General features: G+C 52.0%; 1 protein-coding gene across 4 annotated transcripts; it reads right to left on the bottom strand.

Moving 5' to 3' along the window:
* Nucleotides 1–600: 600 nt before the first annotated feature.
* On the bottom strand, nt 601–24,380 carry ZNF335 (zinc finger protein 335; the record flags this gene model as incomplete). Of its 4 annotated transcripts, none has more annotated exons than XM_083744113.1 (27): nt 601–1,085; nt 1,443–1,524; nt 1,678–1,743; nt 1,862–1,945; nt 2,530–2,610; nt 2,755–2,858; nt 3,657–3,799; nt 3,923–4,065; nt 4,953–5,318; nt 5,446–5,554; nt 10,521–10,741; nt 10,844–10,941; nt 12,508–12,601; nt 12,698–12,924; nt 13,577–13,737; nt 14,558–14,634; nt 15,477–15,593; nt 15,910–15,928; nt 16,901–17,013; nt 18,292–18,469; nt 18,596–18,845; nt 20,632–20,787; nt 20,876–21,016; nt 22,651–22,917; nt 23,277–23,354; nt 23,526–23,799; nt 24,174–24,380. In XM_083744113.1, 27 exons carry the CDS (start codon nt 24,378–24,380, stop codon nt 967–969), a joined length of 3,975 nt encoding a protein of 1,324 aa, XP_083600239.1. In that variant the 3' UTR covers nt 601–966. The 4 variants fall into 4 exon arrangements, with proteins under 4 accessions (XP_083600239.1, XP_083600240.1, XP_083600237.1 ...); XM_083744114.1 differs by having other exon boundaries at nt 18,611–18,845; XM_083744111.1 differs by having other exon boundaries at nt 2,530–2,858.
* Between the last annotated feature and the right edge of the window lie 2,031 nt (nt 24,381–26,411).

Genomic DNA, 26,411 nt, shown 5'->3' with positions numbered 1-26,411 from the left:
CCGGGGTGCCCTACATTTCCAGGATCCTGGGGGCACCAGCACCCTCCCCACGGTGCTCAAGCAGAACACCTGCAACAAGAAGCCCCCTGTCCAGCTTCCTGCCCCCGAAATGGGCCACGCTCCGCCCCCCTTGGTTCCCTGATCTGAAACCCCTTTGCCCATTCAGTCCGCAGCGAGGAGAGGCCAGGCTGTGGGGTTGCAGGAAGACGGGGACCTTCCTCACAGACCGTTACCCTGACTGGCAGGCTGCTCACCCGTCCTGCAAGAACGAGAAGCTGCCTGTGTCCTCCTGCAGAAGTTGGGTGGGTCACCACCCTGCCCCCCCGGAAGATAATCAGTATAATGCAAAATGGCCCTCCTTAAAGCCCCAGATTAGCTGTTATAATCCCATGTAAACAACTGCCAAGCGACGGGCTCAGGGAGACAGCGGTTGTACTGGAGGGAGAGTTACACGGGATTTAGCCTGTTCACCAGTTGGTTAATTCCAGGGGTGGGGGGAAGGGGGGGCGATGGCTGGCCAGAGTCAAGGTCACCTGAGCAGGTGGCACAGACAAAGCAAGGAGGGGGAAGGAGGAGGAAGAGGCAGCGCCAACACAGATCTCGCTTCCAGGCAGTCCTGTGCCTTTATTGAGAGGCGCCGTCAAGGCCAGCAAAGCAACACCCCACACCATGGGGGAAGGCGCCCCCCCCAGGCCTACAGTTGGGGCTCAAGCACCCACAGCTTCAAGTCAGCCACTGGCAGCCAGCAGGCAGGTGGGGGCAGCTGGGCCTGCCAGGCCCCAGGGAGCAGCTCCTTCCGAGAGGCAAGGGCACACTGAGGGCTCCTGGTCGTGGCGCGAAGGCACAATCCAGACAGGGTCCTGATCCTGTTTGCCAATGCAGCCAGGCCCCCTCTCATCCCCCGCAGAGCCAAGAGGAAGCAGAGGTCCATGCTTGGGGCGGGGGGCGAGGACGAGGTCCCCCTTGCTAGTCTCCCAGCGTGATGATGTCATAGTGGACCCCCGGCTGGAGCTCGTGGATCTGGTCCGCTGCGCAGTCTGTGCTGAACGGGCCCTGCGCTTGGGCCATGGCGGCATCAGCCACCGCTAGAGAGAGAGAGAGAGAGATGGGTGGGAAACAGGTAAGAAGAAGCTGCGTTGGGGGGTCAGTTAAACCAGGGGCAGGAGGGGGCAGCTGAGCAAGAGGCAGAATGTGCCCCCTCCCAGCCCAAATTCTGCAACTTGTGCAAACTAAACAGGCTCCATTTGCATTCTTGCTCCATGAGTTGATTGGACGAAGCTGGCTACTTCCAGATAATGTGGAGCACAACTCCCATCGTCCCTGATCCCTGGTCCTGCTAGCCTGGGTTGATGGGAGATGTAGTCTAACAGCAGTAGGGGACCCACATTTGAGGGACGCGGGCGGAGGATGTGCAGCCCCCCTTCCCCCCTCCCTGTACCCACCTGTCACTGCAGAATGGGCCGCGGCCTCCAGCTGAGCTTGCGTGAGGAGCTGCTGTCCTGGCGACACGGGGACATACTGGATCTGCGGGGGCAGAAGCGGGCAGGGTGGGCAGCAGCCCTGGGAGGCATCGCCCCAGCCCCATTCCCTTGCCCCACCCCATACGCTTCCAAACCCTCCTGCTAAAAACACATGGAGTGGGAAGAGGGCCTGCCAAACGCCCCCCCCCCCTCCTACCTGGGGCTCCTGCATGAACTGACCGCTTTGTTCGTACTGGATGTGGGTGATCTGGCCGTCCTGCACCTGGAAAAGAGAGACGGAGGCGGGTGGATAGAGAAAGGTGGGTTGATCTGGTGAGCAGGGGGAGGGCGAGGAAGGAGGCAACTGCTCCCTTGTCTTCCGCTCCAGCCCTGGCTCTCACCTGGATGTGATGCGTCCCGGGCAGAACCACGTACTCCTGGGGCAGGAGGTGCTGAACGCCATCCTGGGTGATGATGTACTGGACCTGGAAGGGAAGGAGTGGGGGTCGGGTGGGATTGCCATGAGGAATTATGACAAAGCAATGAAAGCATTGCTTTGACTGGGTTTGAGTCATTGACATGATTTCTGATCAAATCCCACAAGCCTCTGCATCTCTGCTGAATTCCTTCCAGTAGCACCTTAGAGACCAACTCAGTTTGTTACTGGTATGAGCTTTTGTGTGCATGCACACTTCTTCAGATACCTGCATGCACACGAAAGCTCATACCAATAACAAACTGAGTTGGTCTCTAAGGTGCTACTGGAAGGGTTTTTTTTATTTTGTTTCGACTGCAAGCAGGATGCGAGCCCAAGAGCCTTCTCTCCTCCTGGGGTGCCCAGAAACGGGCATTGCTGCCTCTGGCCGTGGAGGCAGAACAGGGCCATCGAGAGCCCTCTTCTTCACGAATTTAATCAAAGCCTCTTTCAAAGGCTGGTGGCCATCCCTGCGTCCTGCAAGAGTGAGTTCCACAGTTTAACTGTGCACTGCGTGAAGAAGAATGCCCTGAGGCATTCTGAGTTTCTGCCAGGCCAGCTTCGCCCCCCAGCGCCCCCTTGCCACTGCCCTACCTGGTTCTCTGCCGTCACCAGGTGCTGCACCATCTGCCCGTCTGCCGTCGTCACGATCTCCTGGATGTAGGCAGCATCCTCCTGAGAAGAGACGCAAGGGGGTTCAGCTCTGGGCCCCAAGACCCACCACTGCCGCCCCACGCCCACATTCACATGCGATGGAGATGCAGGCTGCAGAAGCCTGGAGGGAGGGGACCCGGGGCTTGGCCTGCTTGTCCCCCTCACCTGGCCGGGGACGCTCTGCTCCTGCGTCATGAGGATGCGCTCCTGCCCCAGGGCCTGCTGGAGCCTCTCCGGAGCCAGGACAGCCTGGCCGGACTGCAGGGTCGCTGTTGGGGGGGGGGGAGAGAGAGAGAGAGAGAGAGAGAGAGAGAGAGAGAGAGAGAGAGAGAGAGAGGACTCTGGTGAATGCGGTTGCCAGGCATATTGCTGCCGTCATCACAGAGGCAGAAATGGTCTCCCACGTGCAAGAGGCTGCAAGTTCCCCAAATGTTTTGGGGGTCGCCGTCCCCTTGATTCCACAAACTCACTCCCGGTGCCCCCTGGAAAGCCCTAGTCAGAAGAGTGCGAAGGAATGCAAAACCCCCAAAATCTTGCATGGTAAATATTTGTATACATTCTGACTAAGTGCAAAGTGAAGGAAACACGTACACAGCTGCTTGCCAAACAGGTGCAGTCTCTCACCTACCACAGGGGTACATTAACTAATTTATTAGAAAAGCAATAGCTGTTCCCAATTATGGGCCACCCTGTGACAACTCAGAACTGTAAACCTGTCCCTTTGTGACCAAAGGAAATAGACTTGAAAGTGAAAAGAGCAGTAAAACTTTAAATACAAAGCAGGGAAGGTGTTTCAATCAAGGCTCTAGCCTGCTCAATCCTATGTAGGCGATGGATGTGCTTGGAGGGGACCCCTCCAGTGCCCCCCCCGCTGCCCCTTAGCACCCCTCTAGGTAACCCCAATTGGGGAACTAGTGGTCTCAGCTGTGCACAGCGCCATTTTGCATTTCTGCCCCCCCGGCCCCCAATTTGGGACTCTCGAGAGGAGCAGAGACATGCCCTTTGCCCGCCCTGTGGCCGATGGGCAGCAGGGAGAGGAAGGGAGGCGGAGTCTCTGCTCTGCTCACTCTGCAGCGTGGCCAGGGCCTCGTCGTCGCTGTTCAGGATGATGGTCTGGGAGGCGCTGGGAGCCAGCTCAGACGCCTGCTTCCCCCCTTCTGCGCTGTGCAGCCTCTGCATGTGGAATTTCAGGTGCCCGTTGCGGTTGAACCTGCGGAGGAGAGAACAGTGGAGAGAGTGAGGTGGGGAGCTGGACTCCCTACTCCCCTAGGGTGGCTCTGCTGTGTGAAGGGAAATGCCCCCCCCCCCATGCTGGCAGCACGGCCTGGCCCACCTCTGCCCGCAGACGTGGCAAGCGAAGGGCTTCTCGTTGGTGTGCGTCAGGGTGTGGCGCCGGAGGTCCTTCTTGTTCTTAGAGGCAAAGCTGCAGTGCTGGCACTTGTGGGGCCGGAGGCTGGCGTGCTGCTCCATGTGGCTCTGGTTTGGGTGGGGGGAGAAGGGAGAAACCAGGTCAGGGGCCTCGGGAATCGGAGGAGGAAGGGAGCAGAGAGAGAAGCCCGGGGGCCCCCTCCTCCTCGCCCTAACCCTGGGGCAGCTCCCTAAATCAACTCCCACAATTCAGATGAGTCAATTGCCCAGCCACTCTCCCCCCAGGAAAGAGCCCTCCCCAAATCTTTTTTTTTTTTAAAAATAGTTTTTATTAGGAATTTCAACATAACAATTTACCAAAAACACATCATCCTCATTCCCCCCCATTTCCCCCTCCCCCCTAAAAAAGAAAAACCCACCTTCCCACCCCCTCCCATGACCCTCCCACCTCCTCCCAGACTTCCCTCAGCTCCTCTCTCCGGTATTTCAGCACATGTTATTCTGTGCATATTATAAAATTGTAAAGATCCTTAATTTATCTATCTATATGTTACCAATAAAAAGTTTGTGCGTGTTTATTCAAACCATGCCAAGGAGCTCAGTTCATTTTGTTGTTTCTTTAAGTACTTTGTAAATGGTTCCCATTCTTCTTAAAATTCACAGTTGTCCTTATTACGCAGTTTATGTGTCAACTTCGCCAATTCTGCATAGTCCACCAGAGCCCTCCCCAAATCTTCTAATGCACCCCACACAGAGCAAAGTGGCCCTGAATAGGGACCTTCAGACCTTCTCTTGCGGGGGGTGGCACTGAGGGGTGACTCAGGGACACCCCAACCCCCCCCCCAGCTTGGGAGCCCAGGGGCCTCTCCAACTGCAGCCTGCCCTTCTGCCTCCCCAGTTGTGCCAGGCCTCTCTCCTCTGGCCGCAGCGCGGTGGGCACTTCCCAGCCGCCTGCCCCCTCCACCTCCATTTGCAAGGGAACCCCCTCCACCTACCCGGACGTCGGGCCACAGAGCTGCCGTGAACGGGCAGTCGGGACACTTGAAGGCGCTGGGTCCGACGTGGGCACGCTTGTGGCTCTCCATCTCCGCTCGGCCCGCAAAGGTCGCCATGCAGATCTTGCAGGAGAACTTCTTGGCCGAGGGCACCTTGCCCGCCGGGACTGCCGGCAGCTTCTTGGGGGAAGCATCATTGCCGGAGGCCTGCTTGGGCGCCCCCTGCCTGGTGGGAGGCCTGCCCTTGCCGGGGGCCGGTTCCTGATCGGCGGGGGCCAGCGAAACGGCCTTGTGGGCTGGCCAGGCCAGGCACTGGACCAGAGGCCAGGGGACGCTGCACTGGGCCTCTGGCCGCTCCCCACTCATCTGCAGGGACAGGAGGGAGGCTGGTTAGAGCGGCACTTCCTGGACCCGGGGCTGGACTGGCCTCCCTCCTCCCTGGGCGAGAGACAGGCCCCTTCCTCCTCCTCCTCCTCCTCCTCCTCCTCCTCACCTCCACGGAGTGCTGCTGGCTCTCTGGCGTGCTGCTGGGAATTGTGGCATCCTTCAGGGTGCAGCTTCTGACCACCGCCTGGACGACTTCGCTGGGACTCTCCCCCTCCCTGCCAAGAGACATCGGACAAACTCATGGAGGAGCAGAGGCCTATCGATGGCCGATGCTTCGGGAGGCCAGTTGCTGGAGGCCCCAGGAGAGGAGAGGGCTGCTACTTGCGCTCGGTTTCCCACTGGGGGCGTCTGGTTGGCCTCAGCGAGAACAGGATGCTGGCCCAGGTGGGCCACTTTCCGGACCCTGCAGGCCCTTAGAGAGGCAGAAGAGGGAGTCCAGGGGGGTGAGGGGGGTCTTTCAGTTACCCCAAATTTCATCCTTTGGAGGATGGATTGAGGTTGAATCCTGACAAGACAGAAGTACTGTTTTGGGGGGACAGGGGGCAGGCAGGTGTGGGGGGCTCCCTGGTCCTGAATGGGGTAACTGTGCCCCTGAAGGACCAGATGTGCGGCCTGGGAGTCATTCTGGACTCCCACCTGATCATGGAGGCGCAGGTCAATTCTGTGTCCAGGGCAGCTGTCTACCAGCTCCACCTGGTACGCAGGATGAGACCCTACCTGCCCGTAGAGTGCCTCTCCAGAGTGGTGCATGCTCTGGTTATCTCCTGCTTGGACTACTGCAATGTGCTCTATGTGGGGCTACCTTTGAAGGCGACTCAGAAACTACAACTAATCCAGAATGCAGCAGCTAGACTGGGGACTGGGAGCGGCCGCCAAGACCATATAACACTGTTCCTGAAAGATCTTCATTGGCTCCCAGTACGTTTCCGAGCACAATTCAAAGTGCTGGTGTTGACCTTTAAAGCCCTAAACGGCCTCGGCCCAGTATACCTGAAGGAGCGTCTCCATCCCCATCGTTCTGCCCGGACACTGAGGTCCAGCTCTGAGGGCCTTCTGGTGGTTCCCTCACTGCGAGAAGCAAAGCTACGGGGAACCAGGCAGAGGGCCTTCTCGGTGGTGGCACCCGCCCTATGGAACGCCCTCCCATCAGATGTCAAGGAAATAAACAGCTATCCTATTTTGAAAAGACATCTGAAGGGAAGTTTTTAATGTGTGATGTTTTATTCTGTTGTTAATCTTTTGGGAGCTGCCCAGAGTGGCTGGGGAAACCCAGCCAGGTGGGCAGGCTATAAATAATAAATTATTATTATTATTATTATTAATCATGTGGATCCATTTATTATTAATCACGTGAAGATGGAGATGAACCAAACAACAGCTGGCACATTCAGATGGAGGATGAATGACACCCTATTCAGAGATAGAGAATTCTGTAAAAAGGCCCAAAAAACATTAAGAGACTATTTTGAGATTAATATGAGGACTAACGTGGAAAAAAGAGTAATCTGGGATGCAAGCAAAGCGGTCATGAGAGGTTTCTTGATACAACAAAATGCAATAAAAAAGAGAAGCCAAAATGCGAAAAAGGACAAGATTTTGGAAAAGATAAAAGAAGGAGAAAAGAAATTAAGATCAAAACCAAAGTCGCAGGAGATCTTGAGAGAAATTAAACTACATCAAATTCAGTATATGGAACTGATGAACCAAGAAATAGAATCGAAAATTAAACAAATGAGACAGAAAACGTTTGAATCAGCAGATAAATGTGGCAAATTTTTGGCTTGGCAATTGAAGAAGAGACAAAAACTAAATACAGTGACAAATCTAGAAGTGGATGGAAAGAACATTTATAATCCAACTGAGATTAGAAGCTGCTTCCAGAGATACTTTAAACAATTATACGCACAAGGGCCGCAAAAGGACTCTGATATAGAGCAATTTTTGGAGAAAAATGGGATGAAGGAAATTTCGAGTGAAAGTAAAATACTTCTGAATCAGAAAATAACTGAGCAAGAAATAGAAGGTGCCATCCAAAACATGCAACTGGGCAAATCTCCGGGGCCTGATGGATTGACTTCCAAATATTATAAAACTCTAAAAGAATGGTTAATACAACCTTTGAAGGAAGTCTGTAATGAAATTCTTGAGGGGAAAAAAGCACCTGAAACGTGGAAAGAGGCTTATATCACGCATATACCGAAGACAGAGACTGAAAAGACCCAACTTAAAAACTACCGCCCAATTTCCTTATTAAATGTGGATTACAAAATTTTTGCTGACATTCTTGCTAAGAGAATGAAAAAAGTACTGATGGGGGAGATTCACAGGGACCAATCGGGCTTTCTCCTGAGAAGACATTTATCAGACAACGTAAGGAATATAATAGACATTTTGGAAATGCTAGAAGTTAACATAAATACAAAGGCTGTTTTGATATTTGTGGACGCGGAGAAAGCCTTTGACAATATTTCTTGGACCTTTATGAAGAAGAATCTCCATGGAATGGGGGTAGGCCAAGGGTTTGAAAACGGTATAGGCGCAATATATTCTGAACAAAAAGCAAAGATAATTGTAAATAACGTGGTTACAGAAGAACTTAAGATAGAAAAAGGGACACGTCAGGGGTGCCCAATTTCTCCACTACTTTTTATTTCAGTCCTGGAGGTTTTGCTGAATATGATAAGGAAAGACCAGCTGGTTAAAGGGGTTCAGGTCGGAGCGAGACAATATAAATTGAGAGCTTTTGCAGATGACCTGGTACTTACATTACAAGAGCCAGAATCTAGTACTAAAAGGGTTTTGGAATTAATTCAAGAGTTTGGTCAAGTGGCAGGATTCAAATTAAACAAACTAAAGACTAAGGTATTAGAGAAAAATTTAACAGTAATGGAGAAGGAGAGGTTTCAGAATGAAACAGGTTTAACTGTGGTTAAGTGTGTAAAATATCTGGGGATCAATATGACTGCTAAAAACATGAACTTATTCAAAGATAATTATGAGAAATGTTGGAATCAAGTCAAAAAAGACTTAGAAATTTGGTCAAATTTGAAGCTTTCCTTGTCTGGTCGAATTGCAGCTATCAAAATGAATGTATTACGTAGAATGTTATTCTTGTTCCAAACATTGCAAATTGTTGATAAGATGGAGTGTTTCAAGGGATGGCAGCGAGATATCTCTAAATTTATCTGGCAGGGCAAAAAACCCAGAATAAAATTTAAGATTTTAACTGATGCAAAGGAAAGGGGGGATTTACCCTGCCAGACTTGAAACTTTACTATGAATCAGCAGCTTTTTGCTGGTTGAAAGATTGGCTGCTTCTTGAGAACACTGACACTTTAGATTTGGAAGGTTTTAATAATTTTTTTGGGTGGCATGCATATTTGTGGTATGACAAGGTTAAGGTTCATAAAGGCTTTAAAAACCATATTGTCAGGAAAGCATTGTATAATGTTTGGACTAGATATAAAGATCTACTGGAGAATAAAACTCCAAGGTGGCTTTCACCATTGGAGGCAAAAGCAGTGAAAAAGCTTAATATGGAATCTACTTGGCCGAAATATTGGGAAATTTTAGAACAGGAGGGAAATAAACTGAAATTGCAGAGTTTTGAAAAATTAAAAGACAAAGTGTGAGATTGGCTTCATTATTATCAAATATTGGAAGTGTATAAGATGGACAGGAAAATTGGCTTCCACGTGGAGAAATCCAAATTGGAAACAAAGTTGTTAGAATCCAAAACTAAGAATTTGTCAAAAATGTATAACTTGTTGCTGAAATGGAACACACAGGATGAAACGGTTAAATCAGCTATGATTAAGTGGGCGCAAGATATTGGACATAACATTATGTTTGCTGACTGGGAAAGGTTGTGGACCACCGGTATGAAATTCACGGCGTGTAACGCCTTGAGAGAAAATATTATGAAAATGATTTATAGGTGGTACATGACTCCAGTTAAGCTTGCAAAAATTTACCACTTAACAGATAATAAATGTTGGAAGTGTAAAGAAAATGAAGGCACATTCTTTCACCTCTGGTGGACCTGCCCAAGGATTAAGGCTTTCTGGGAAATGATATATAATGAAATGAAAAAGGTAGTTAAATATACCTTCTTGAAGAAACCAGAGGCCTTTCTCCTGGGTATGGTTAGCCATGTGGTGTTAAAGAAGGATAGAACTTTGTTTATGTATGCCACAACAGCAGCAAGGATCCTTATCGCAAAGTATTGGAAGACACCAGATCTACCCACCTTGGAAGAATGGCAGATGAAAATGACAGACTACATGGGACTGGCAGAGATGACGGGCAGAATCCGGGACCAGGAGAAAGAGACAGTGGAAGAAGATTGGAAGAAATTTAAAGACTATCTAAATAAACACTACAAAATTAATGAAGGCTAGAATGACATGGTTTTAAAAACGATGTGGTATCCAGAGACATTGATTAGGAAAAGGAATGGAATTAGTAAAAAATTTTGGGAAATAAGAGAATGAATTTGCTGATTGGATAATGAAATTAGAATACAGAACGGGGAGGTATGAGGAAATCGGGAAAATAGGCTGAGAAAATAAGATTTGAAATTATACCTGTTGTTTTATGTTTGTGTATGTTTTTATTGTTGTTGTTTGTATTTATGTGTTGTTATTGAAAACTTTAATAAATATCATTAAAAAAAAAAAATCACATGGATCCAGAGAAAACCCTGAAGCCACAGGGGCAGTAGGAATGCAGAGCGAGCCTTGGTCTGAGAAGGCCGTACAAGCTCCACCTTCTACCTCCCCCAATATATTTATCTCTCATCTTCCTTGCAAGAAACTCAAAGCTCCCTCATTTAATCTTCACAACCACCCTGTGAGGTAGGTGAGGCTGAGAGGCTGCGACTGGTCCAAGTAATAAATAAAATAAATAATGATAATAATGATAATGATAATGATAATAATAATAATAATAATAATAATAATAATAATAATAATTTTATTATTATTATATTATTATTTATTCCCTGCCCATCTGGCTGGGTTGCCAGATGGCACGTGAGCTTCATGTCTGAGCAGGGATTCAAACCCTGGTCTCCCAGGTCCTAGCCTGGCGCTCTAAGCAGTGCACCACACTGCCTCTCGCTCTCGACTCCCTGTGGCCAGAGCCCTTCTGCCTGGAGGCGGCCGGCTTCTCTGCTCTCACCCGTAGAGCGTGCTGGTGGCCTCCTCCTCGCCTGGGGCGATGATGCTGTACTCGGTGGTGCTGCTGAAGGGGATGGTGACTTGCTGGATCTCGGCGCCCTCCAGGGCTGCCTCCTCTGTGACGTGCAGCGTCAGCACCTTGGTCTGGGCCTCCTCCTCTTCCTCCGGCTGCCCCTGGGGCTCCGAGGCCTTGGAGAAGCCATCGGCCTTCACCACGGCCACCTGCAGGGGGGAGGGTGCAGAAAGCAGCTGTGGGTCATGGCATGGCCCGGCTGGAGGGGCCCACCAGGGAGCTGGGGCTTGCGAAGGTGTCCCCGGCCTCACCTCCAGGGTGCTGCTGGCGGGCAGTTCCCGCTGGCTGCTCATGTTCAGCAAGAGGTCCAGCGCCGTCTGTGTGGCCAGTTCAGCAGAGCCTTCTACGTCTGCGGGGGGGCAAGAGGGAGGTCAGCTGGGCTCCTGCGCCCTTAGCCAGCCACGAGGGAGGGAGGGAGGGAGGGAGGGAGGGAGGGCTTGCTCGCTTGCTTGCTTGCTTGAGAGTACAGTACGACTGCAACTTGCGCAATATCAACAATACAGTGGTACCTCGGGATGCGATCCGGATCTGTTCCAGAGCCCCGTTCGCATCTTGAACAGAACGTAAGACGCGACTGCGCGTGTCGCCGCTTCTGCACATGCGCATGACGTCATTTTGACTGTCTGTGCGTGTGCAAGCGGCGAAACCCAGAAGTATCGTGCTCCGTTACTTCCAGGTCGCCGCTTATCCTGAATCGTATTTATCCCGAGGTATGACTGTACAGTGGTACCTCGGTTTACGAACTTAATCCATTCGGGAAGTCCATTCTTAAACCGAGGCGTGCTTTTCCTAACGAGGCTCCTGCCGCCAGTGCCCTTCCACCATTCGGCTTCCGTTCTTAGACCAAGGTAAAGTTTGCAAACCGGGAAACTATTTCCAGTTTTGCGGAGTTTGTAAACCAAATCGTTCTTAAACCGGACTGTTCTTAAACTGAGGTACCACTGTATGCGGTTGTAGGCAGGCTGGCTGAAACCCCGCAAGTTCCACCCAAGGCAACCTTAAAAGCTCTTTTGGTGCTGGGTCCTCTGACGCTGGCAGAATAGCAACACTCAGGTCGGAGACCTCCTGCTCCAAGCTCTGAAGGGTCCCTTCTGCGCCCCCTCTCTGCCTCCCCTCCTGCTGCTCCAGGACAGGCCTGCAGAAAAGGGGGTGGAGTGAGACCCCAATGTGCTGCATGTCTGTGTTTCGTATGTTTGCTTTTGGCTATACGGTCATACCTCGGGATGAATAAACTTCAGGTTGAGTGTTACTTCCGAGTCAAGCACATGCGCGTAAGCGGCGAAATGCGACCCACACACGGGCAGACGCAGTCACATCTTACGTTCCTATCAGGATGTGAACAGGGCTATGGAACCGATCCTGTTCGCATACAGAGGTACCACTGTAACTGGTATTTGATTGACCAATAAAATCTGACTCTCCTATGAAGAAACGTTGCAGCATTTGGGACCTTTTAGCTTTGGGGAATGGCAAGTAAGGAATGCCAACATGGCAGAAGTTTATACAATTTTTGCATGGCTTGGAAAGAGAGGATAGAGGAAGGTTTCTCTCCTTCTCTGGTGACACTGGAACTTGTGGGCATCCAGTGAAGCCGAATGTGGGAGGAAAAAGGAAAGCCCTTCCTCATGCAATGCCATGTTAGACTGTGGAACTCCCTCCCACAGGAAGCAGTGACAGCCACCAACTTAGATGGCTTTAAAAGAGAACTGGGCACATTCATGGAGGAGGAGAGGGCCACTGTTGACTAGCCACCATGGCAATGATCTGCCTTCCCAGGCAGAGGCAGAAAGGCTTCTGAATCCCAGTTGTTGGAAACCACAGGAGGGGAGAGGGCTGCTGCTTGTGGGTTTCTCAGTGGGGCACCCGGATGGCCCCTGTGAGAAGAGGACGCTGCACTCGATGGGCCTGTCCCTACCTGGCTCGTAGATGATGGTGGCTGCCTCCAGCGGCTCCTGCGTGAGGATGGGGGGCTCCGGAGCAGGCGGGGTTTGGGCAGGTTGGCAGGTGACCTGCTGGAGGGAGAAAGCGGTGAGGGCAGCTCAGAGCTGGTGGGAAGGATGGGGCAGCTGCAGAAATGAGAGGGGGGGCGATGCCCGGGCACTCACGGGGGAGCTGGTGGGCGCTGCCTCCGCCTGGCCCTGGCTGTGCTGCTGCTTCAGCTCCTCGATCTGCTGGAGGGTGAAGAAGGGGCGGCGGCGGCAGGGGGGCTCCTCCGGGTGCCGCTGCACCCACTCCTCAAAGCTCTCCGCGTGGCGGCATTGGACGTGGAGGCGCAGGTTCTTCTTGTGCTTGGTGGTGAAGTGGCAGAACTCGCAGGCAAAGGGCTTCCCGCCTGCAGGGGAGACAGCAGCAGCAGCAGCGGGGTGAGGACGGAGCCCGCCTGGCTGGTGGCAAGGGGAGGGACAGCTTGGCAATTGGGGAGAGAGTCTGCCCCCCCTTTCCCTGTTTGCGGGAGGCAAGATTCTGAAAAAGCCCAGTGGGACTGTTCATACCCGTTGAACAGTCCTAAACACAGAATTGCAGAGGCCCCCCAGGTCCCACCCCCGGCAATGCAGGAATCTCAGCCCAAGGATCTCTGAAGGATGGCCGTCCAACCTCTGCTTAGAAACCTCCCAGGAAGAGGGGAGAGCGAGCGCCAGCCCTCTTCCTGCAATGTCCTGTCTGCCAGCCAAGGGGGGGGGGACTGGTCCTGCTGCCCCAAATCTGCCTCTGCCCTTCTTTGTGTTCCTTCTCCATGTGAAGTCCAGGGGGAGGCCTTTTCTGCAGTGGCTTCCCATCTGTGGGATGCTCTTCCCAGGGAGGTTCGCCTGGTGCCTTCATTACAGGTGAAAATGTTCCTCCTCAGCCAGGCCTTGGGCTGATTCATATTCTGTAGCCTTTTAAATGTCTTTGTGTTATTGCCTTGTTGCTTCTGGTTTAACCCTTTCCTTGTGCTTCTATCTTGTGAACCTGAGTAATCAGTGAGATGGGACGGCGCTGCTCACCTGTGTGCTTGACGGCCATGTGGGAGAGGAGGAAGTCCTCCCGGAGGGTGGCGTAAGGGCAGAGGCTGCAGCGGAAGGGCTTGTCCTGGATGTGCAGCAGCTGGTGCTTGAGGAGCAGCTTCTTGTCCTCGCAGACGTGGTCGCAGAACTCGCACTTGAACCTGCCCGGGAGGAGGGAGTACAAAAGAGCATTGTTAGCAGGGATATAAGAGTACATAAGAGTACATAAAAGCATTGTTAAGGCCTTTAGGGAGGTATTCTTATAAGCAATGGCCGCTGCTTGGACTTTGGTAGCAAAGGGGTGGAAGGAACAAGGAGCCCCAACAATAACGGACTGGCAGTACAAGCTACAAGAATTTGCTGAAATGGCGCAGTCAACAAATACCCTGTGAGGCAATTCAAAACAAAAATTTATGGAAAAGTGGGACAGATATAAAACATACGTTCAAAAACACAGCAAAGCTTCGCCATCTATGCTAGCATTTGATTGATGTTGGAGTGAGACTGAGTTGAGAAATAAGACTAAGAGCACATATTGATATAGGAATGTATTAGATAATATGTAAAGATATATACAATAATAAGAGTACATTCATTTGTAAAAAAGGAATATACAACGGGAAAGACAGGAAGTCTAGTGTGTTGGTATGTATATGATTTTTTTGGGGGGGGGATTTGTTTTTGTTTTTTCTCTTTGTTCTTTCTTTCTTTTTGTTTCATTTCCTTTCTAGGTATATAAAATCTGTATATATTTTTTGTATACGTGTTGGAAATTATATTATAGTAAGTCCTGTAATGTAATATGACGTTTACCGATGTAATATAAGAATGTTAACAAATAAATAAAATACAAATTCCAAAAAAAAAAGGGAGGAGGAGGAGACGGCCGTCACCGTGGGCCAACAGGGGGGGGCGGCCTATGCGCACAGCTGCCCATTATTCCGCCCCCCACCCCGCAAGGGCCATGCAGGGGGTGCTCACCGGCGGTTGGCCACAGGCTGGATGTGGGTCAGCAGGTGCATTTTGAAGGTGTAGCGCTTCTTGAAGGACTTCCCGCACTGCAGGAGAGAGGAAGGGCTCAGGTCATGCAGGGCAGGGGTGGAGGAAGGGGGGCGGTCCTGTTGGGATGCGTCCGGGGAACGGGGGCAATTGGCAAGCCCCCAGCTGGCTCCAGCCACCGGCCGGCAGCTGGGCGAACTCTGGTTCTCAGAACAGCATCTATCAGCGACTCGAGCCTTGGAAGCCTTCAGAGACTGAGCACGCTCTAATCAGCAGAGTGAATAACTCTTCACAACGGAAGTGGTGGACAGAGGCATATGTAAGCATATTTACAAGCATTTATTCAGCATCGGGGAAAAAGGAAAAACATGTCTGCTTTCCTTCATGTCCAAGCAAACAGCAGTATAGACAAAAGCAATACACAACGGAAGTTCCCAGCCGACTGTGCTGGAAGGAAACAGACCTGTGATATACAACAACTCCACATGCCTGTTCTAAAGGTGGAATGGAACTATATCCTAACAGGTCCAACCCGGGTGTCACCACTGAGGGGTGACAAAATGCCAGGGGGCACTCAGCGCGGGGCCTGTAGCACACCTGAGCCATGTGTCTCTCCTGGGAGTGACGCGGTGGTTTGGGCACCCGCAGGCTCTGTGCTGCCCCAAATGGTCCCCCTGCTGCCTCCCCCCCCCCAGCTGTAGGGCGGCTGCATGGGAGGAGGCAGGCAGACTCCTCGGAGGCCCCATGGTGCTCCCTGCTGCTATGGGCGCGCCTGCCCAGGCGCCCGAGCAGCTTCCTCTGCCGCTAATGCAGGGCGGCAGCTGTGGACCTTGCTCCCTGCCCTCCCCATGCCCAGGCACAATGCATCAGCCAAGGAGGGCCCCCCCGCTTTGACACCCACCTTGTCACACATGTGGGGCTTCTCGGCGCTGTGCGTCTTCATGTGCTGCGTGAGCCTCTTCTGCATGGGGTAGACGCGGCTGCAGACGGGGCAGGGGAAGGAACTGCGCTTGGGGGGCTGCCCAGAGAGAGGTTAAGGTATGGTCAGAACTGCCTGGCTCAGGTGAGACGCCCCCCCCACCCCCACCCCACGAGGAGCAGCCGGCTATGCTCAGCCCAGAGAGCTGGCCCTGATTTTGGGGCTGAAGCTCCCCTCCTGATCCTGCTCTGGACTCTGTGTGTGGCTTTGCCAAGTCACAGCCTCTCGGTCCCAAGCAGAAGCAGCCTCCCTTGCAGGGTTGTCCATGAGGGCACACACAGCAAGGAGCGCCCCCTAGGGGAGCCAAGAAAGATTCGCACGCAGGAGTCAGGGGGAGGCGAAGGAAGACACTCACCGGGTCAGCTCGCTTCTTCCTAAAAACAGAAACAAAGGATAGATGGTACATAACACCAGCACAATTAGGGGAAATGTATAAAACTGGCTCAAACCTATGTTGGGAATGCAAGGAAAAAGAAGGGACTTTTTATCATATGTGGTGGGATTGCAGTTAAATTAAAAGTTTGGGGATATGATATATAATGAGTTAAAGAAAATTTTCCATTCAACATTTGTGGAAAAGCCCGAGGCTTTCTTGTTAGGGATTGTGGGAAAAGATTTGCCAAAGGAATTTAAAAATATTTTTATGTATGCGACAACGACAGCAAGAGCCTTAATAGCACAAGGATGGAAGAACGAAGAAACCCCGATGAAAGAACTGTGGCAAGAAAAACTGATGGACTATGTGGAACTGGCAAAATTGACACACAAACTACGTGACAAGGATAACTCTGATTTCAAAGATGAATGGGAACCTTTTATGAAATATTTGAAGAAGCAACAAAATGAATTGGACTCTTTGGCAGGTTTGGAATAAACATTTACAAACTCTTTACTGCAATATATAGATAGATAATTTGAGGATTTTTACAATTTTGTAACATGCAGACAGAAATATGTGTTGAGAAGCCAGAGAAAGGAGCTGAGGGAAGTCCGGGGGGGGGGGGGAATTGAGGGGGGAAAACAATGTGGATGATGTATTTTTGTTAAATTATTGTGTTGAAATCCTTAATAATTTAAAAAAAAAAAAAAAACAAAGGAAGGAAGGGAAGAAGAAGCAGGTGAGGCCACTGAGAAATCGCAAAATCGTAGAGTAGGAAGGGACCCCCAGAGGACATCTAGCCCAATGCCCTGCAATGCAGGAATGTCAGCCGAAGAATCACTGTCAAGCAGCCACCCACCCCATGACCTGGACATGGGAGGGGAGGCCCCGCTGAGCACTGAAGCAGCAGCCGCTGCCCCCCCTCTGCTGCCCGCCTGGGTCTGCCGGGGCCCCTGAGGACGCCTACTTGTCGCGGTTGTGGACGGCCGAGTGGCGGATGACGTCCTTCCTGTAGACGCTGGTGTAGTCGCACTCCTCACACTTGTAGGGCTTGCTCCCCACGTGGTTGAACATGTGCTCCTGCAAGGGGAAGGAGGAGGCTCTAGGTTATTAAAAAATAAACCTGGGGTGGTTTTGGCTCCTTGGCCTCTCTCCACCTGCTCACTGGAGCAAATTCCCACAGGCCCATTCTCTCCCTCCCGATTCCCTCTCAGGCAGATCTGTGGAAGATGCAGGAGACGCCTCCTCAGCGCTGGCTGATGACAAACAACTTTGGAACTCCCCGCCTAGAGAACTCCCTCCTTGCTGTCCTCCCACCGGCAGACAGCGACTTTCTTGTTCCAACAGGTTTTGGGGAACAGATTGCTTTCAAAGAAAGGCCTTGCGCTGTGATGTTTTGATTGTACAAACTGATCGTTCGTATGTTTTAATAGATCTTTTCTATGCAGCGGACCTGCAACTTAACGCTCGCTTGACAGAAGTGATCAGAAAATTACACAGTGCTTTACCAACTGCACTGGCTCCCAGGTGTACAGGGTCAGGTTTAAGGTGCTGGTTTTGACCTTTAAAGCCCTGTGCAGCCTAGGACCCACGTACCTACGGGACCGCCTCTCCTGGTAAGCCCCGCGGAGGACCTTAATGACAACACCTTGGAGGTCCCAGGTTGCAAGGTGGTTAGAATGGTCTCAAAGTGTAACTATCCCTGCTGTGCTTTCCAGCAACTGGCATTCAGAAGCGCCTCTGCCTCCCACCCTGGAGGCAGAGCAGAGCCATCCTGAATGGAGCCCTCAGCAGCCCTCTCCTTCTCCTCCATCAATTTGTCTAATCCTCTTTTAAGGTGCTGGTTTTGACCTTTAAAGCCCTTAAGGTCCACAAATGACAACATTTCGGAGGTCCCAAGTCGTAAGGAGGTTAGGTTGGTCTCAACTAGGGCCAGGGCCTTTTCAGTACTGGCCCCGACTTGGTGGAACGCTCTGTCCCAAGAGACCAGGGCCCTGCGGGACTTGACATCTTTCCGCAGGGCCTGCAAGACCAGAGCTGTTCCGCCTGGCCTTTGGTTTGGACTCGGTCTGACCCTTATGTTTTCCCTTCCCTTATGGTCTTGATCTATTGGCTACTTTAAAATGAGGCTGCATTTTAACCTGTATTTTAAATGGGGTCCTCCCCATTATGATTTTACTGTAATATTACTGGTGTTAGCCGCCCTGAGCCCAATAATAATAATTATTATTATTATTAATTACAGGCAGGTGGGGAAAAGAAAATGAATACATAAACGTCCCCTGCTCTCCATTTATTTGTCTTCCTCCCACCTGCTCGGAGGAGATGGGAGAAGGGAGGCAGCCAGCAGCAGCGCACCTTGAGGGACGACCAGCGCCGAGAGCGGTAGCTGCACTGCAGGCAGCGGAAGAGCTGGGGGTCTCCGGCCTCGTGCGAGTTCACGTGGAAGCGCAGGTCCTCGGGCGTCAGGAAGCGGGAACCGCAGACCCGGCACAGGTAGGGGCGCATCAAGGGCTTGGCCGACTTGTAGCAGTACCTGTGGTGTGACATCACAGTGGTGCTCAGCGCAGAGAGGCCAGCCCCACGGAGGCCCCAGGGTCTCTTGCAGGGAGCCCCAAGGGGGCACACGGAACCAGCCCCACCCGCTGTCCCCACCAATCACCTTCGCCCGATGTACTTGCGGTGTTTCTTGCCCAGGAAGCGGTGGGAGGGACGGCCGCGCCGGCGGGGGAGCGCTTCCAGCTTCTCGTGGGAGGAGGGGTCCCTGTTTTCGGAGTCGGACTGGCTCACGGCCTGCTCCCCGTGGCTTTCGCTCCCAGCGGGCACTTGGTCCGAGGAGCTGGCCGCCTCGGGGCCTTGGGGGTCGCCCTGGGGGAGGCCCTGGGATGAGACCACGGGCTCTGCATCGCCACCTGCCCAGGGGAAACAGCCAGCCAGCTTAGTTTGGGGGGAAGGGAGGGGGAGGGGTGGCCTGAAGCCACAGCAAGCGCAAAGCCAATCCAGGAACAGCACTGTGCTAATTGGGGGAGGGGAAGGAAAAGAGAGCATGAAAAAACAGGATGAGAACTATTTAGCATGAAGAAATCTGTTTAGCCTGGAGAAGAGAAGACGGACAGGTGTCAAAGGAGCCATCTTCAAATATGTGAAGGGCTGTCCCACGGGAGTGTCATTGAATTCTGCTCCTATTGATCCAGAGCAGAACTCCAACGTATAGTGGGCAGAGGAAAAACCTAAACACGTTGCAGGATTCCCCCAAGATAGACCAGAGGGAATGAATATTTCATCCAGCAGAGCTTTACTGCTACTGAAGGCAAATGAGCACAATGGTTAGAAATCCAATACATTCGGGATTGGCCCTGTCTGTAAGAAATCCAGTTACAGATAGGTAGCCGTGTTGGTCTGCCATAGTCAAAACAAAAAAAATTCCTTCCAGTAGCACCTTAAAGACCAACTAAGTCAGTTCTTGGTATGAGCTTTCGTGTGCATGCACACTTCTTCAGATACACTGAAACAGAAGTTTCCAGACAGCTATCTGCCAATCACCCATTCCCACCAGCCTTCTGAGTAATACCCCTCCCCACCTTCTCACTATATAGAAGGGTCTGGAAACTTCTGTTTCAGTGTATCTGAAGAAGTGTGCATGCACACGAAAGCTCATACCAAGAACTGACTTAGTTGGTCTTTAAGGTGCTACTGGAAGGAAATTTTTTTGTAAGAAATCCAGTTGCAGAAGACTTAACTTAAGCTTACAATAACTTATAAGTCTAAACTTTAACGCTACATACTGTACAGAACAGCACACCAGAAGGAAAAAAGATAGAAAGAAAAAGTGAAGCCTAGACTCCTTCTGGCCTTATTATGATAGTCAGCATGACCTTGACAGAAGAGATAACCAGTTTACATCAGCTGTACTCAGCTTCTCTGAAGGAATTACCCAAACATCATGACCCTTCTGCTTGTTTCTTTCACAAAGAAAAGCTTCCAGAAGCTTCTTGAACTAATTGGAATAGGAAAGATCTCTACACGAGATCAATACTTTCTGCACCAAGAAATGCAAACTAACTAGGAGATGGAGCAAACTTGTTCTCTGATGCTCCAGGGGACCCTCTCCACGTCTTTGCTTGGTGCCACTGCCCTGCTCCCCTCACAACTTGACCCACAGGGGGCAGAGGGGGATCTGAGTGAGGCTCCCTCAAAGGCAGCAAGCCCTGCCAAGCTCGTACCAGCAGCTGAGTAGAAGAAACTGCCCTCCTGTGAAACACACTTATTTGCAAGAACGCCTATTTGCTTGTGAGTAGTCCCACCGAACTCCAACGGGGCGCCAAAGCATCCCCCGGAGAATCTGAAAACCTCTGTGTCTTTCTTTCTTTTCCCCTCCAAATAATCTTTATTAGTTTTCCAGTTACAAACTCCACATACACATAATGTGTTGCATTTTACATTTATACTTGCTCCTAAGCGATAAAATTATATGTGATATAAAAAACCAGAAGAAGGAAGGAGGGAAGTCAGCGCTGAAAACCTCCGTTTCTGATATGCAGCCAGCAACTGGAAGTGTTTCACTTTGGCCCTAAATCTGGCAATGACTTGGAAAATGGAGAATCTGCCATGCCGTGCAGGTGGGGCTGACCTTGCCAATCGGAGCGCACCTCTGTGTGCATTTCTGCACACTCTCCCTGCTCTGCCACCGCTGCTTACCCTCTGGCTGAGGGACCACCTCCAGGCAGGGGAACTTGCGGGGCCGTCCCGGCCGCCGGCGCAGCCGCTCCTCGCTGGACGTGGGCACAGGGCGGCTGCTGGTCTTGGGCAGGCGCCCTCGGGGCTCGTCCTCCGCTGGGTTGTAATCGCTGTCCCCTGTGGAAGAGTGGCAAAGGCAGGCCCAGGTGAGCGGGCTGGGGGAGCCAGGTGAGGGGCTGCAGCTGGGGGGTTGTGTGAGAAATACCTTCGGGGTCATCGATAGCTCCTGCGTCCACAATGTCGTCTTCCTCCTCCTCCTCTGCTTCTTCTGACTTCCTCTTTTCCGGGGCCTTGGGCACAGGAGCCCCCTTCCGGGGGCGCCCTTTCTTCACACCAGGGGCTGATGCTAGTGGGGAGGAAACAGCACGATTCAGTCCATATATAAAGGTAAAGGTACCCCTGCCCGTACGGGCCAGTCTTGCCAGACTCTAGGGTTGTGCGCTCATCTCACTCTATAGGCCGGGAGCCAGCGCTGTCCGCAGACACTTCCGATCACGTGGCCAGCGTGACAAGCTGCATCTGGCGAGCCAGCGCAGCACACGGAACGCCATTTACCAGCGGTCCCTATTTATCTACTTGCACCCGGAGGTGCTTTCAAACTGCTAGGTTGGCAGGCGCTGGGACCGAACGACGGGAGCGCACCCCGCCGCGGGGATTCGAACCGCCGACCATGCAATCGGCAAGTCCTAGGTGCTGAGGTTTTACCCACAGCACCACCCGCGTCCCTATATATATTTATATATATATATAATCAGTCCATATATATTTATATATTTATAATATATATATATATATATTATATCACATATATTATAAATATATTTTTCAAATATTACATTACAATACAAACGTACCAAAGCCAACACCATTTCCTCCCCATTCCCCCCATACATTTGCATTTCTATTTCCTCAATCCATCATATTATTCTTTTCTCCCTCATCCCACTTCCCTCCGCCCCCACTCGATTTCCTCCACGTTATACAATTCACAATAATCTTTGCATTCTACAATCTTCTCAAATCATCAATATATTCTTATTATCTTTCCTTACTCATTTTTCTTCCATCCAGTACTTCACATTTTAATCTAGGCATATTAGCGTATCTTTTTTTGAGCAATATTTTGCCGTATATTCATCAAAACATTTTCACTCCTATTTAAATTTTTGATTCGGATTGAGTCCATATATTGTGCCCCTCCCATCTCTCCCATTGTGCAGCAGCTTGACTTGCAAGCCGCAGAGTTGAGAAAAGGGTCCCTGGTCTGGAGGAACTGGCGAGAGAAAGGTCTTTCCCCCCCTCTCTCATGATGCTGGACCTTGTGGGTGCCCAATAGTACTGAACATTGGAAGACTCTGGATGGATGAAAGTCCTTCTTCATGCAGAGTTAAACTATGGAACTCCCTCTCGCAGGAGGCAGTGAAGACCACCGCCTTGGAGGGTTTCAAAAGAGGATTAGACAAATTCATGGAGGAGAAGGAGAGGGCTACCGGGGGCAGCTAGCCAGGATGGCTCGGCTCTGCCTCCAGGGTGAGAGGCAGCGGCGCTTCTGAATGCCAGTTACTGGAAACCACAGCAAGGATAGTTATGCGCTTGTGCTCAAATCCTGCTTGTGGGTTTCCAAAGGTGGCATCTGTTTGCCCACTGTGAAAACAGGACACTGGACTAGATGGGCCATTGATCCAGGCAGGCTCTTCTTATGTTCTTATACTGCCCTGCTTGTGCCACAGAACCTCCCCTCCCTCTCCTATTGCTAACCCTTGCCCTCCCCCCTCGGCTCCCAAAAGTTAGAGAAGCTGATACATTTGTGGTGCAGAGCCAGAGTTCTCTTGGCAAGCCTGCGCAAGAGCCGACTCCATGCCCTCGTGCACCAATCCTGCCTTGCCCTCGGGGTCCCTTCCAACTCTCTGAGTCTACGAACCGCTCCAAAACTCCACTCCGCCCCTGGAGCTTGACGAGGCCCGGCCGAGCCCGACGCACCTGGCTGGAAGTGGCGCTCCCTCATGTGCTGGATGAGGACCCTCTTTGAGGCGCTCTTGTGCTGACACATCTTGCACTTGAACTGCTGCACCACGACCACCTCCATCAGCTCCTCCAGGCTCTCCAGGTCGGGCTCCTCCGGCTGCTCCAGCGGCTCCAGGGGCCCGGGGTGCTCCACGCAGGTGGAAGTGGGGCCGTCCGCAAGGGCTTCGACGGCCAAGCTGCGGGCCAGGGCAGAGCTGGCCATGTGGGATATCATGGGGGCCCCTGTGGCAGAGGGAGCGAGTGCAGGCGCCAGGTCAAGGGAGAGCTCCCTCCTCTCCAGGCTGGCCAGGAGGGAGCCCTCAGGCCACCGCAGTCCGGGAGCGGCAGAGGCTGAGGCTGCCTCCGCATTCTGCTCCCGGCCGGAGAGGAAGGAAGCAAGGCTGGAGCCAGTGAGGTGTAGCGGTTAAGAGTGTCGGGCTAGGACCTGGGAGAGGGTTTGAATCCCCCACTCGGCCAACCTCACAGGGTTGTTGTGGGGATCACACGAGGAGAGGGAGAATCGCGTACGCCACCTTGAGCTCCTTGGAGAAAAGGGTGGGAGAGGAAGGCAAAGAAATGGATGCGTAAGACCCTTTCCTTACCATCATCTGGCCCCTGCAGGATGAGGTACTGGGTGGTTTGGGCCCCACCATCCTCCTCACTTGTCACAGCAATGCACCCTGAACCAGGGAATAAAGAGAACCAGCGTCAGCTCCTGCACAAATGGCACATTTGGGGGTGCCTCCTAAGAACGGCTGTGAGAAGCGACTTCCAGAGTCTGTTTGCTTCCTCCGACTCCCTCTGCACCCTCCCACCACGGACTCCCCGCCCGCAGCCCTCTGCCTGCTCACGCTGAATGATGTCTGGCCCAATGGTGGACTCTATGATCTTGTCAATGGCGGCACTCAGATCCGAGGAGGTGGAGGCCGTGGAGTTGGAGACGACGGGCGCTCCTTCCGCGAGGACGCTGGAGTGAACGAGGCCCTGGGGAGACTGGGAGACCAGGACGGACTGGCTGACGGTGGAGATGCTGGACACCAGGGTGGACTGCGCAATGGAGGAGGAGTCCGGCAGGTAGGCCCTGGGCAAGGTGTCCGTGCTGGAGCTGCTCTCCGGTACTTCGGCCTGCGAGGCAGAGAGGGGGAAGAAACAGAGGCTGGAACTCGACTCAGAGGTGGCAGAGAGACGAATGTGGTGGATGCTCCTTCATAGGAGGATTCGAAGAACAATTTAGGTGGCCATCTTTAGTTGCAATTCCTGCATTGCAAGGGGGTTGGACTAGATGACCCTAAGGGTCTCTTTCCAACTCTGCACAAATAAATAAAGGCAAGTCCATCATACCATGAGGAAAGGCAAGAGGAGACTTCCTACTAGCCTCTCATTCTTCCACCAGGTCAGACTTGCTATCTTCCGCTCTTGCGGAATGGGCCTGGCCTGCTGTGTCCCCCACCCTGTCAGAAAGCCTGGCCCCAAAGAGGCAAAAGAGATTTGGTCCATACCAAAGAGATCCCTCCACTGTCCGAGCTCTGGCCGACCCCGGATTCATCTGCCTCTGAGAGGGTGACGGGCACTGAGGCAGCATCGCTGCTGTCCGCAGACATGGTCTCTGAGGTCTCCATGCCCAGGCCGCTCTCGGAGGGCTCCTCTCGCTGCCCCAACCGAGGGGCAGCATCGCTGCTGCTCTCCACTTCATTTTCTGCTTCCATGGCCAAGTCTGCAAAAGCAGAGCATGTGTGTCATGGTGGGAAGAAACCCCAGTCTTCAGTCGCCCCCTACTGGGATGTGGCACTGGACATTGCCCATCAGTGAAAGGTGGAACGAGAAACAGAAGCTTCTGATTGCAAAAGAGGAGTGTTCATGCAGCAGCACCCCCCACCCCCCCCCAAAAATCAGGAATGGAATCAATGCTAATCCATGCCAGCTGTTTCCCAGTCATATTTCTGAATCTCTCTTGCAAACCCAGCACCCAGGCCAGTTCATCACTCTTTGGTGTAGCATCTTGCCCCCCTCATGACAGCCCCAGGAACTATCTTGTCTGTCCGTTGCATGGTACATATTTCTGGCACATACCTGAATGGGGAATATCCCAGCTACAGCCTGAGCCAGATACAGTTTCTCTAACTGTGCTTGAGTGAGGCCAGAAAGCGACCGACTTCTAGGGCACCTCAGACTAGGCAAGGAGAGAGAAGAGAGGAGACAGTAAACGTAAGGCTTTTAGAAGAGGACTTTAAGAAAATAAGGCTACCAAGGGCTACTAGTCATGATGGCTGGATCAGAGGTCCTATGACTCTCAATCCCAGCTGCTGGGAATCCAAAGTGCTGCAGGGAGAGATCCTGCCTGTGGGGCCTCCCAGAAGAGGCGTCTTCCTGGCCATGAAGAAGATGCTGGACGAGATGGCCTCTTCTGACATTCTGAGGCATAAGAGAGGGCTGCTGACCTCACTGGGGCACCTGGCTGCCACTTTAAAAGCAAAATGCTGGGATAGATTGATCCAGCTGCAAGGCTCTCCCTGTGTTCCACAACACAGCTTCATACAATCGGGCTTATCTCTGAACCTGGATGGCTTCAAAGACACAAGATGTGCACCAGATTCCAGGTTCTTTGTACCATCAGGATACCAAAGATGAAAGCAGTAAGCAACGAGTGTATCCCCTAATCTCTAATGAGATATACTGGCAACAGAAAAGTAACTAATGTTCGAATGACAATCTCATTACTTTGCCACCTCCAGAGTCTGCTTGTCACCCTACATGTCCCTTTGGGCAGGAAAACTTTAGTCTGCTAGGCACTAGATGTGGAATCCAGGTGACCCTGTGCCTTGGTTTGCTTATCGCCCCCCCCCCCAGCCGTTTAACCACGAAAATTTAATGGAAAACTGAACAAGCTGCTGGAAGGAGTATTGCTTGTCCAGAAATGCCGGAGTACAGTTTGATCTAAGCAGAAAGAAGAGCAGTGCTCCTATTGCTGAGTGCTTAAGTTGCTCATATTGGTGTGTGTGGTATTGTGGTTAGAGTATCAGATTAGGATCTGGGAGGCTGCCCTGCACAACTTCGGTGTTTGCAACCCAGAATTCACCCCGTGGGAAAGGAAGCCAGGCAAAGCAGACGTCCGAGAGCGCTCCTTGCAGGGCTCCCTGAATTGCGGGCTGCAAAGACCAAAGTTGTGCAGGGCAACCTTTGAGGTTGGAGCAGAGCAAGGGTGAAGGGGGCTGTGGCAGAGAAGGGTTTTTGCCCTGAGCAGGAGTTGGGAGGTGCTGCAGGAATTTATGTATAGTTTGGGGGGGGGGGGCTTGCACATGCAGCCCACTACCAAAATCAGCACAATCACTTTTGTGACTTGTCTTCACAAAACACTTCATCACAGTTTCGTCCAATCTGTTCAAAGGGCCTCTGCTGCACAATACCAAGTGATAAATGTATCTATGCACTGGCTCACTGGGAAAACTTCAGAAATTATTATAGACATGTGAGCTCAGCTGCCCCTCTGCCTGAGAGATAATTCCTGGCATCCTGATACCTGAGTGCCAGACAGGTAAGGTAAAGGTAAAGGTACCCCTGCCCGTACGGGCCAGTCTTGACAGACTCTGGGGTTGTGCGCCCATCTCACTTAAGAGGCCAGGGGCCAGCGCTGTCCGGAGACACTTCCGGGTCACGTGGCCAGCGTGACATCGCTGCTCTGGCGAGCCAGAGCCGCACACGGAAACGCCGTTTACCTTCCCGCTGGTAAGCGGTCCCTA

The sequence above is a fragment of the Podarcis gaigeae genome, assembly GCF_964106915.1.
Source record: "Podarcis gaigeae genome assembly, chromosome: 6".
NCBI lineage: Eukaryota > Metazoa > Chordata > Lepidosauria > Squamata > Lacertidae > Podarcis > Podarcis gaigeae.
Note: the sequence above shows the minus strand (reverse complement) of the source record. Positions and strands in the feature narration are given on the sequence as shown.